The following is a 12,613-nucleotide window of genomic DNA, read 5'->3' as shown; positions in this document are numbered from 1 at the left end:
GTTTGCTCATAGCCTGTACAGAGAGATACCATAAAACTATGGCAGCATAGGGATTCCCCTGTACTAAGCACAATTCAGCAGGAACAGCCCCCTAAGTTTGCTCATAGCCTGTACAGAGAGATTCCATAAAACTATGGCACATAGGTATTCCCCTGTACTAAGCACAATTCAGCAGGAACAGCCCCCTAAGTTTGCTCATAGCCTGTACAGAGAGATACAGTGGCTTGCAAAAGTATTCGGCCCCCTTGAACTTTTCCACATTTTGTCGCATTACAGCCACAAACATGAATCAATTTTATTGGAATTCCACGTGAAAGACCAATACAAAGTGGGGTACACGTGAGAAGTGGAAGGAAAATCATACATGATTCCAAACATTTTTTACAAATAAATAACTGCAAAGTGGGGTGTGTGTAATTATTCAGCCCCCTGAGTCAATACTTTGTTGAACCCCCTTTTGCTGCAATTCCAGCTGCCTGGCTTTAGGGTATGTCCCTACCAGCTTTGCCCATCTACAGACTGAAATCCTTGCCCATTCTTCTTTGCAAAACAGCTCCAGCTCAGTCAGATTAGATGGACAGCGTTTGGGAACAGCAGTTTTCAGATCTTGCCACAGATTCTCCATTGGATTTAGATCTGGACTTTGACTGGGCCATTCTAACACATGGATATGTTTGGGTTTAAACCATTCCATTGTTGCCCTGGCTTTATGTTTAGGGTCGTTGACCTGCTGGAAGGTGAACCTCCGCCCCAGTCTCAAGTCTTTTGCAGACTCCAAGAGGTTTTCTTCCAAGATTGCCCTGTATTTGGCTCCATCCATCTTCCCATCAACTCTGACCAGCTTCCCTGTCCCTGCTGAAGAGAAGCCCCCCCCAGAGCATGATGCTGCCCCCCCATATGTGACAGTGGGGATGGTGGGTTCAGAGTGATGTGCAGTGTTAGTTTTCCACCACACGTAGCGTTTTGCATTTTGGCCAAAAAGTTCCATTTTGGTCTCATCTGACCAGAGCACCATCTTCCACATGTTTGCTGTGTCCCCCACATGGCTTGTGGCAAACTGCAAACGGGACTTCTTATGGTTTTCTGTTAACAATGGCTTTTTTCTTGCCACTCTTCCATAAAGGCCAACTTTGTGCAGTGCACGACTAATAGTTGCCCTATGGACAGATTCCCCCACCTGAGCTGTAGATCTCTGCAGCCCCCCCAGAGTCACCATGGGCCTCTTGGCTGCATTTCTGATCAGCGCTCTCCTTGTTCGGCCTGTGAGTTTAGGGGGGACGGCCGTGCCTTGGTAGGGTTACAGTTGTGCCATACTCCTTCCATTTCTGAATGATCGGTGGAACAGTGCTCCGTGGGATGTTCAAGGCTTTGGAAATCTTTTTGTAGCCTAAGCCTGCTTTAAATTTCTCAATAACTTTATTCCTGACCTGTCTGGTGGGTTCTTTGGGCTTCATGGTGTTGTTGCTCCCAATATTCTCTTAGGCAACCTCTGAGGCCGTCACAGAGCAGCTGTATTTGTACTGACATTAGATTACACACAGGGGCACTCTATTTAGTCATTAGCACTCATCAGGCAATGTCTATGGGCAACTGACTGCCCTCAGACCAAAGGGGGCTGAATAATTACGCACACCCCACTTTGCAGTTATTTATTTGTAAAAAATGTTTGGAATCATGTATGATTTTCCTTCCACTTCTCACGTGTACACCACTTTGTATTGGTCTTTCACGTGGAATTCCAATAAAATTGATTCATGTTTGTGGCTGTAATGCGACAAAATGTGGAAAAGTTCAAGGGGGCCGAATACTTTTGCAAGCCACTGTACCATAAAACTATGGCACATAGGGATTCCCCTGTACTAAGCACAAATCAGCAGGAACAGCCCCCTAAGTTTGCTCATAGCCTGTACAGAGAGATACCATAAAACTATGGCACATAGGGATTCCCTTGTACTAAGCACAATTCAGCAGGAACAGCCCCCTAAGTTTAATATACAGCGGATGAAGGATCTATGGGTGTTTGTGGCCCTGTACCTCACTAGCCTGGCAGGGCCTTTCTTTGCTATCAATAAGTGAATATTTTCAGACTCTTATTTTCCCTTCTTTCTTTTCAGCGGCCTGATTGTTCCAGAGCAGGAAAGCAATAATTCAGTCCCAGAAGTTGCCATCACGTCTGGATACGCACTGTTGCATTTTTTCAGTGACGCAGCGTACAATCTGACTGGATTCAATATCAGCTACAAGTAAGGACACGGGCAGCCATGATTATCTGCAGTGACAACATCTAAGAGTTCAGCTATTAACATGAAAAAAATGAAGTTTTTTGTGATGGAATGTGAGCGCTGTACATAAGCCGTTAGTTATGTGACTGTGTTGGGCCAGAGAGTTCAGCCCTGCATGGGAAGATTCATGGCTTTATACAAGTCCCCCGGCAGCAGGTCTTGGTTTGGCCACACACACTTGGGCAGGGCTCATCCTATTGTTTGGCCAATGGAAACCCACGGGGAGAGGAGGGCTGTCTCGGTGGAACAATTAAACCAATAGACACCCTGCGGATCGTTAGGTTTATATGGAGCATTGATTCTCTTAGCTTTCAAATAACATAAAAAGGGGGCGAGTTAGGCCACATTTTCTAGTTTGCACCGAGGCTATGGGATCCAACTGGGAATCTCTTTAGCGTTTCTTTCTGTTTTCTTTGCCTTTCCTACTGTATTTCTCTTTGTCTTTGTGCCCTGGTTTGCTCTCCCCTTCTTTCTGCTCTCACCTCCCCTTCTTTCTCTTCTCTCCTTCCCTTCTTTCTCTTCTCTTCTCCTCTTCCCTTCTTTCTCTTCTCCTCTCCTTCCCTTCTTTCTCTTCTCTCCTTCCCTTCTTTCTCTTCTCTTCTCCTCTTCCCTTCTTTCTCTTCTCTTCTCCTCTTCCCTTCTTTCTCTTCTCTTCTCTCCTTCCCTTCTTTCTCTTCTCTTCTCCCCTTCCCTTCTTTCTCTTCTCTCCCCTTCCCTTCTTTCTCTTCTCTCCCCTTCCCTTCTTTCTCTTCTCTCCCCTTCCCTTCTTTCTCTTCTCTTCCCTTCCCTTCTTTCTCTTCTCTCCTTCCCTTCTTTCTCTTCTCCCCTTCCCTTCTTTCTCTTCTCCCCTTCCCTTCTATCTCTTCTCCCCTTCCCTTATTTCTCTTTCCTTTCCTTCTTTCTCTTCTCCCCTTCCCTTTCTCTTCTCGCCTTCCCTTCTTTCTCTTCTCCCTTTCTTTCTCTTCTCTCCTTCTTTCTGCTTTTCCCCCCTTCCCTTCTTTCTGATTTGTTCTCCCCTTCCCTTCTTTTTGTACTCCCCTTCCCTTCTTTCTCTTTTCCCCTTCCCTTCTTTCTCTCCTCCCCTTGCCTTCTTTCTCTTCCCCCCTTGCCTTCTTTCTCTTTTCCCCTTGCCTTCTTTCTCTTTTCCCCTTGCCTTCTTTCTCTTCTCCCCTTGCCTTCTTTCTCTTCTCCCCGTGCCTTCTTTCTCTTCTTCCCTTCTTTCTCTTCTCCCCTTGCCTTCTTTCTCTTCTCCCCTTGCCTTCTTTCTCTTCTCCCCTTGCCTTCTTTCTCTTCTCTTCTCCCCTTCCCTTCTTTCTCTTCTCCCCTTCCCTTCTTTCTCTTCTCCCCTTCCCTTCTTTCTCTTCTCCCCTTCCCTTCTTTCTCTTCTCCCCTTCCCTTCTTTCTCTTCTCCCCTTCCCTTCTTTCTCTCCTCCCCTTCCCTTCTTTCTCTCCTCCCCTTGCCTTCTTTCTCTTCTCCCCTTCCCTTCTTTCTCTTCTCCCCTTCTTTCTGACTTGCCTTCCCTTCTTTCTCTTCTCCCCTTGCCTTCTTTCTCTTCTCCCCTTCCCTTCTTTCTCTTCTCGCCTTCTTTCTCTTCTCCCCTTGCCTTCTTTCTCTTCTCCCCTTGCCTTCTTTCTCTTCTCCCCTTGCCTTCTTTCTCTTCTCCCTTCTTTCTCTTCTCCCCTTCCCTTCTTTCTCTTCTCCCCTTCTTTCTTCTTGCCTTCCCTTCTTTCTCTTCTCCCCTTCCCTTCTTTCTCTTCTCCCCTTCCCTTCTTTCTCTTCTCCCCTTCCCTTCTTTCTCTTCTCGCCTTCCCTTCTTTCTCTTCTCCCCTTCCCTTCTTTCTCTTCTCCCCTTTATTCTCTTCTCCCCTTCCCTTCTTTCTCTTCTCCCCTACCCTTCTTTCTGTTCTCCCCTTCCCTTCTTTCTTTCTTTAATTTCTGTTTCCCTTTGTATGTTTTCTTCCCCCCCTGCCCTATAAAATGAATAAAAGCAGCACATTTCCCTCGTTGGGGCTCAGGGTGAGTCTCCCAGTTGGAGCAGTTACTGGCCCGTTTGCTGAAAGGAAGTATTATGATTAACTGCTTCTAGGAACCAAGCCCAGGGTACGTGGCTGGCACAAAGAAAGGGGCAGAAGGGTAAAGGGACACAAACTACAGATAATACAGATATTTCTGTTGTTATTAGGGCAGAAATTACAGGCCAAACGCACAAACATGTTGAACGGTTTTCTGTTTTCTCTCCTTTTTTTGCCCCGGGGCCCTGCATTCCATTCCCTCTTATGTTTCTCTGGTTTCAAATCTCTGTAAAAATATCTTAGAAACATCTGTATCTTTCCAGGCTATGGCACCACTGATGCATTACTTCTTTTCATAATAGGCCCTGCACAAGGGGAAGTTAACACTCAGATTACATTTTAATATGATACAGTCTATGAGGCAAATCGTAACTTATTTTATAAGGATTTGCCTTTCTTTGCTTCCTTTTAAAATACAATGGGGTTACTAAGGTCAGTGACCCCAGCAACTATAGACCAGATTCATGGTAGGGCTTGATTATAAATGCCAATCCAGATCCAGATGCATCCCATAATGCCACGGGAGTTCTCTTCTAACTGTAACTTATGTTGCTGTTCTCTTTCCTATATCCTAGCGTGGATGCCTGCCCCAATAATTGTTCGGGGAGAGGCGACTGCACCCAGAATCCCGATGGCAACGTTTACTGTGATTGTGCCGAGCACTGGAAGGGAGAGGCCTGCGATATCCCCTACTGCCTGGATAACTGCGGATTCCCCACCCATGGGATCTGCGACTTCAACAATACTAAAAGCTGCATTTGCAGAGATGGCTGGCAGGGTCAGTACTGGATTTACTATATGGAAACTATAGGCTTTCCCTTGGAGTTGTATCCTATATCCTTTTCTATTCCTCCAGTAATGTGGGAGATGCCAAACTGACTCTTCATATTTGGATTGCATGCTACAGGTTTTGGGTGTTTAGTTCCCCTTTAATGGTCACCTAACCCTTTTTACTAATGGAAATAGTAGCAGAAGACTGTATACTTATAATAACCATTCCTGGGTATTATCAACAACAAAGAATTTGTTCAACACTGCCGTCATCACTATAACGGCCTATAAATCAGTTTGGCCATCCTGACGTTCTTACTTTATCTAACAGGCCCCAGCTGTGACGTGTCCATTCCTGCAAATGAGTCCTTTTGGGTCCGGGAAGAAAACCTGCACCCTAAACTGGCACGAGCGTCGCACAGAGCAGTGGTGGTGGATGACGTGATGTGGATTGTTGGAGGCTACATGTTCAACCACTCCGACTACCAGATGGTTATGGCGTGAGCACCACATTTATTCTAGATTTTCTTGCAATGGGGGGGACAAAACGAGTGTGCGTGTGCTGACGTAGAAATGACTGCGCCACATCTTACTTGTTCGTTGCATTGTTTCCTTATTCGTTTTTATTGCAGTACAATTTAAAGCAACTTGAGCTCATAAACTGCCCTTCCCTCCATTCCCTCCCTCTCCATGAGTCTGATTGGCTCTGTAAATACATTTATAACCATCCAAGGCTAAAAACCTCATTACTTCATTTGTACTTGTAATCCCCAACACGTAACTTGCCAACATTTGTAGAACTTAGCCGGCTTTACCCGCCACTACTCGACTGAACCCGGCGGAACCCGCCACTAGCCGGCTGTACCCGCCACTAGCCGCCTGTACCCGCCACTAGCCGCCTGTACCCGCCACTAGCCGCCTGTACCCGCCACTAGCCGCCTGTACCCGCCACTACCCTACTGTTCATTGTGTCACGTGACACCCTTTCCCCGTACTGCCTCTGTGTGTCCCTGCTATGCACCTTGCCCAGCAATAACAAGCCTTTTGTTTACTTTTGTTACAGATATGACTTGCCCTCCCATAAGTGGCTGTCGCTAAACAACTCTGTTAACTCTGTGGTTGTGCGCTACGGACATTCCCTGGCACCGTACAAGGTACAGAGATACCGTGCTGTCAGGGAACAAGCTGGGCTTTGGGGCAGGATTGCTAGGACTCTCAGTGAGCTTGCTGTAATTGTCACTGGGCCCCCCTGCAACCCCCAGAATGGCTTGTTGGCTGATGGCTGGCAAGGGATTCTGGGAATATTTGTAGTAGTCATTTTATTGCATTCATTTATTTCACTCTGGTCCTACAATGAATGTAACTAAGTTAGGGAGTGTGAATAAATAGCAGTAGCATGGCGTTCATCCTTTGCACGGACAGCTGCCAAATGAAAGGCACCAGAGTGCTAAATTCAGTGATTTTGCCCATGTTGTAGGGCTTTGTGACATGATCATGGATACAGCTGCCCCGCGAGAAGGAGAAAGATACCCCCTGTGGTTCGTCTGCCATCTGTCCATCCTCTCCTCTTCTGTGCCCCCAGCCCTGCTGTATCCCCTCTATATGCACATATCTCTATATAACGCCAGGGACATGCATGGATAGGCCCCTGTCCCAGACAGACATTAGGGAGTGGAAGTTATTTTTATCCTTGTAAGGGTAATGGGCCACTTAGTGTTTCTCCTTCAGAGTATTTCAGACAGTAAGAAAAACCTCGGTACCCCTCTGCGCTGCCTGTCATTGATATGAATGGAAACTACCTGTCACCATCAATGAATGATGGGCAGCACAGTGACACTGGGTATACTGGCAGAGAAATGGTAACTATGAGGATTTATTTTTTTTAGATAGAAAATGAAAAGCCCCCCTTATGGTATATGAAGCCCCCATGGCAATTGTGTGAAAATTCCAGCAAATGGGTTTTTATACTATTGCCCTAGGGGGCAATACTGAGGCAATTTTGATGCCAGACTGCAGGCTCGTTGGAGAGAGCAGCTGTACAGTTGTACTTGGTTTGTAGTGTATTTAGTATTTAATGTATTTGGTTTTAGGGATGTAACAAGACAAGTGTGACAATACCGTGCCACTTCTTTGCCTTTGCAGGATAAACTCTACATGTACGGAGGGAAAATAGATGCCACGGGAAACGTCACAAACCAGCTGTACGTCTTCCATATTCACAACCAGTCATGGGTTCAGATCCTCCCCAAGGCCAAGGACCAGTATGCGGTGGTGGGGCATTCTGCCCACATTGTCACCTTGAAGGATGGCAGCGTGGTGATGCTTGTCTTCTTTGGCCACTGCCCTCTGTACGGGTATATCAGCAGTATCCAGCAGTACTCTCTAGGTAGGTGGGTGTAAGTGAGGGGACCCTGTATAGGGGGATGCTTAGCTGCTGACTAAATAGTAGTCTATATCTATCAGTACTTTCTCTAGAGGTATGGGCACCAAACAGTACTCTCTTGGGAGAAGTACTGTTGGGTACCTGTATCTGAGAATGCTCTCTTTAGGAGAGGTGTGGGTATCCATAGTATCTACCAGTACCTTCTAGGGTCATGTGTATATCTACTAATGCTCTCTAGGTAGCTGTGGGTATCTCAGCAGTGCACCCTAGGATGGAGTGGGTACCTAGCAGTGCCCCCTAGCAGCCCTTCTGTGTGCACTGCTGGGTCCTTATGGCTGCTTTTTCTTTCCGTTTAGGTCCTCTCCTATAAAGATATCAGTGTTTATTCAACCAATGCCTGGTCGCTAAGGTAATTTGGACCCTAGCAACCAGATAACTGCTGAAATTCCAAATTACAAAACCACAAATAATAAAAAATGAAGACCAGTTGCTCATTGTCTCAGAATAGCATTCACTTTATCATACTAAAAGTTAACTCAAAGATGGACAACCCCTTTTAAGGGACCTCCTGAAGCAATGTATTTTGCAAGATGGCATCTGATGCTGCCTGTTTGGCTGATTGTTCTCTGAAACTTGGTATTAGATACAGGTATGGGACGTGTTATCCAGAATGCTCGGGGCCTGGGGTTTTCCGGATAAGGTTAACAATTCTACCATCACCCCATCTTCCCAGGCCCGGTGCCTCGGGGTTATCCTTGATTCTGCCCTGTCCTTCACCCCTCATATCCAATCACTTATCAAATCATGTCACTTTCACCTAAGAAATATCTCCAAAATCCGATCATTTATCACCCAAGATGCTGCCAAAATTCTTATTCACTCTCTTATAATATCTCGCCTGGACTACTGTAACTCCCTATTAATTGGCCTTCCCCTCCAAAGACTGTCCCCTCTCCAGTCCATAATGAATACTGCTGCCCGGCTCATACACCTCTCCAACCGCTCCTCCTCTGCCATGCCACTCTGCCAATCCCTGCACTGGCTTCCCCTACCATCCAGGATAAAATTCAAGCTATTGACCCTCACATTTAAAGCAGTCCATAACTCTGCCCCACCCTACATCTCTGAACTCATCTCTAGGTACCATCCAACCCGCCTGTTACGCTCCTCTACTGACCTGCTCCTCAACTCCTCTCTCATTCCCTCCTCACACGCTCGCATTCAAGACTTTGCAAGGGCTGCCCCCCTTCTCTGGAATTCGCTCCCACAAACTGTCAGACTTTCTCCCAATCTCTCTGCCTTCAAGAAATCTCTAAAAACACATTTATTTAGAGAGGCTTACCCTAATCTAGTTTAGCAATACCCTGTGCCCCACCTCTCACAACTCTGGTCATGCCCATTCCCACACCTTGTGTCTCAACCCTTTCTCCTTGTAGATTGTAAGCTCTTTTGGGCAGGGCTCTCTTCCCCTCTTGTATCGGTTATTGATTGCTTTATATGTTACTCTGTATGTCCAATGTATGTAACCCACTTATTGTACAGCGCTGCGGAATATGTTGGCGCTTTATAAATAAATGTTAATGTAATGTAATGTAATAAGGGTTCTTTACCTAATTTGGATCTCCATAATTTAAGTCTGCTAAAAATCATTTAAATATTTTATAAACCCAATAGGGCTGTTCTGCCCCCAATAAGGGGTAATTATATCTTAGTTGGGATCAAGTACAGGTACTGTTTTATTATTACAGAGAAAAGGGAATCATTTAACCATGAAATAAACCCAATAGGGCTGTTCTGCCCCAATAAGGGGGTAATTATATCTTAGTTGGGATCAAGTACAGGTACTGTTTTATTATTACAGAGAAAAGGGAATCATTTAACCATTAAATAAACCCAATAGGGCTGTTCCTGCCCCAATAAGGGGTAATTATATCTTAGTTGGGATCAAGTACAGGTACTGTTTTATTATTACAGAGAAAAGGGAATCATTTAACCATTAAATAAACCCATAGGGCTGTTCTGCCCCAATAAGGGGTAATTATATCTTAGTTGGGATCAAGTACAGGTACTGTTTTATTATTACAGAGAAAAGGGAATCATTTAACCATTAAATAAACCCAATAGGGCTGTTCTGCCCCAATAAGGGGTAATTATATCTTAGTTGGGATCAAGTACAGGTACTGTTTTATTATTACAGAGAAAAGGGAATCATTTAACCATGAAATAAACCCAATAGGGCTGTTCTGCCCCAATAAGGGGTAATTATATCTTAGTTGGGATCAAGTACAGGTACTGTTTTATTATTACAGAGAAAAGGGAATCATTTAACCATGAAATAAACCCAATAGGGCTGTTCTGCCCCCAATAAGGGGTAATTATATCTTAGTTGGGATCAAGTACAGGTACTGTTTTATTATTACAGAGAAAAGGGAATCATTTAACCATTAAATAAACCCAATAGGGCTGTTCTGCCCCAATAAGGGGTAATTATATCTTAGTTGGGATCAAGTACAGGTACTGTTTTATTATTACAGAGAAAAGGGAATCATTTAACCATTAAATAAACCCAATAGGGCTGTTCTGCCCCAATAAGGGGTAATTATATCTTAGTTGGGATCAAGTACAGGTACTGTTTTATTATTACAGAGAAAAGGGAATCATTTAACCATTAAATAAACCCAATAGGGCTGTTCTGCCCCAATAAGGGGTAATTATATCTTAGTTGGGATCAAGTACAGGTACTGTTTTATTATTACAGAGAAAAGGGAATCATTTAACCATTAAATAAACCCAATAGGGCTGTTCTGCCCCCAATAAGGGGTAATTATATCTTAGTTGGGATCAAGTACAGGTACTGTTTTATTATTACAGAGAAAAGGGAATCATTTAACCATTAAATAAAACCCAATAGGGCTGTTCTGCCCCAATAAGGGGTAATTATATCTTAGTTGGGATCAAGTACAGGTACTGTTTTATTATTACAGAGAAAAGGGAATCATTTAACCATTAAATAAACCCAATAGGACTGTTCTGCCCCAATAAGGGGTAATTATATCTTAGTTGGGATCAAGTACAAATTACTGTTTTATAATTACAGAGAAAAAGGTATCATTTTTAAAAATTAGAATTATTTGATTATAACGGAGTCTATAGGAGATGGGCTTTCTGTAATTCAGAACTTTCTGGATAACGGGTTTCCGGATAAGGGATCCCACACCTGTACTTAGAAATATATACAAAAATGTTAATTAATTCAGATATCGGTTGCACTGGTCCCTGGGCCTTATTCCTTGTGTCTTTTTTGAAGATACCAACCTCTGGGAGATAGTTCAGACGCATGGGGCACTCGTACAAGGCGGATATGGGCACAGCAGTGTGTATGATGAAAAGTCCAGATCCATATATATACACGGGGGCTACAAGGCTTTCACCGCCAATAAGTATCGCTTAGCCGACGATCTGTACAGATACTCTGTGGACAACCAGACGTGGTGAGTACGAATAGTAACAGAAGGACCACTGACCTGTAGTATTAATCCTCTGTGCTTAATAATAATGCTGTATTCTTACTCACTGTCACATAGGATGATTCTCAAAGACAGCCAGTCCTTCCGATATTTGCACACAGCAGTGATCATTAGCGGCACTATGCTAGTGTTCGGCGGCAACACCCACAATGACACTTCGATGAGCCACGGGGCCAAGTGCTTCTCCTCAGATTTCATGGCATACGACTTTGGTGAGTTGGAACCTAGAAAGTCCTGCGGATCTTTGATCCTTTCTATGCGACTGTGTGCCTTGGAGCTTTGTTAATTTGTTTTGCTTTCTTTCTCTAGCCTGTGACTACTGGTCGGTGCTTCCTCACCCCATGTTCCAGTATGACGTCAGCGTGGATCGCTTCGGCCATTCAGCTGTTTTGAGGAACGGGTACGCATATTTCATGGGTGGGCTGTGTCTTAAGCTGCCCATACACCTTCAGATCCGCTCGCTTGGCGATGTCGCTAAGCGCGTGGATCTTCTCCCGATATCCCCCAACTATGGGTGGGCGATATCGGGAGAATCCAGGCTAATTCGATCGTTTGGCCCTGGTGCCAAACGATCAAATTATAACAACGGGTATAGGAAAAGTCGGTCTGGGGACTGCATCAACAAGCCGATGCGGTCCCTGATCTGACTAGATTTTTTAACCTGCCTGATCGATATCTGGCCGATTTCAGGCCAGATATCGGTCGGGTAGTGCCCATAAACGGCAGCTAGAATCGGCCCCTGTATGGGGACCTTTACCAATAGGTGCATCCATACAGGGCTCCGTGATTGGATATTTGCTGAGTTCACTGATTTTCTCTTGTGACTGCAGTCTGTGATTGGACCCATTGCCGTCTCTCACACAAGTGTCACATGGTTGTTTTTTTTAAAGGAGAACTAAACCCTAAAATTCCACATAAAGTTCCACATCTTTATAGTAATAATGATCCAGTACTTGTCTTGTTGTCAAAGGGGGTCAATATACTGGATTCTGTTAGGGGTGTCAGTGGCACTACACATGTTTAGTGGGCTCTGAGCCGCAGTTGAGAAACTGAGCTTAGGGGTCGTTGAAAATTATAATGCAGAGTGGGTCCCTAAGCTCAGGTAAGTGACAGCAGCACAGAGCAGGGAATCAGCAGAGAGAAGATGGGGGGCTACTGGGGGCATCTTGGGGGGTACAGTTCTTCCCTGCCAAAAGGCTGTGTTTGCCTTGGGCTGGTACAGGAGCCCAAAACATAATGTACAACATTTCTAGCCTTCTTCATTAGTTAGGCTAATAATGCCTAAGTGCACTTCAGCCTGGCTATGGCATTCCTGTTTTTATCTGATGGCACCTCCATCTTATGCCCTAAATTAATACTCATTACACTCTGTTTGTGCCGCATACTACTCAACACATCAACGCTACAATAGGAGAGCGTATGCTTGTTGGCATTGCCTGGCCTTTCCCAGGATTCCATACCAACATCCCCTTTATCCACTCTTCTACATCTTCAGTCAGCAAGTTGGGCATCTTTTTTGTATCTCCTGCGGCTATGGCAGATACTGGTACAACTCTATTGGCTTTTGGGGGCATTTA

At 44.9% G+C, this 12,613-nt stretch overlaps 1 protein-coding gene across 1 annotated transcript in view; it reads left to right on the top strand.

The window, feature by feature from the left end:
- The window catches only part of atrn (attractin), an 85,276-nt gene that overhangs the window by 28,737 nt on the left and 43,926 nt on the right, over positions 1–12,613 (top strand). The window contains exons 4-11 of the mRNA XM_002936366.5: positions 2,115–2,243; positions 4,931–5,133; positions 5,458–5,626; positions 6,190–6,280; positions 7,269–7,512; positions 10,817–11,000; positions 11,094–11,248; positions 11,346–11,436. Of these exons, the coding sequence (XP_002936412.3) occupies positions 2,115–2,243; positions 4,931–5,133; positions 5,458–5,626; positions 6,190–6,280; positions 7,269–7,512; positions 10,817–11,000; positions 11,094–11,248; positions 11,346–11,436 (1,266 nt within the window). The remainder of the gene's footprint in view (positions 1–2,114; positions 2,244–4,930; positions 5,134–5,457; positions 5,627–6,189; positions 6,281–7,268; positions 7,513–10,816; positions 11,001–11,093; positions 11,249–11,345; positions 11,437–12,613) is intronic.

Source organism: Xenopus tropicalis, chromosome 1 (genome assembly GCF_000004195.4).
Source record: "Xenopus tropicalis strain Nigerian chromosome 1, UCB_Xtro_10.0, whole genome shotgun sequence".
NCBI classification, from domain to species: domain Eukaryota; kingdom Metazoa; phylum Chordata; class Amphibia; order Anura; family Pipidae; genus Xenopus; species Xenopus tropicalis.
The sequence above is the reverse complement of the archived record's forward strand: the minus strand, read 5'-3'. Positions and strand labels throughout refer to the sequence as shown.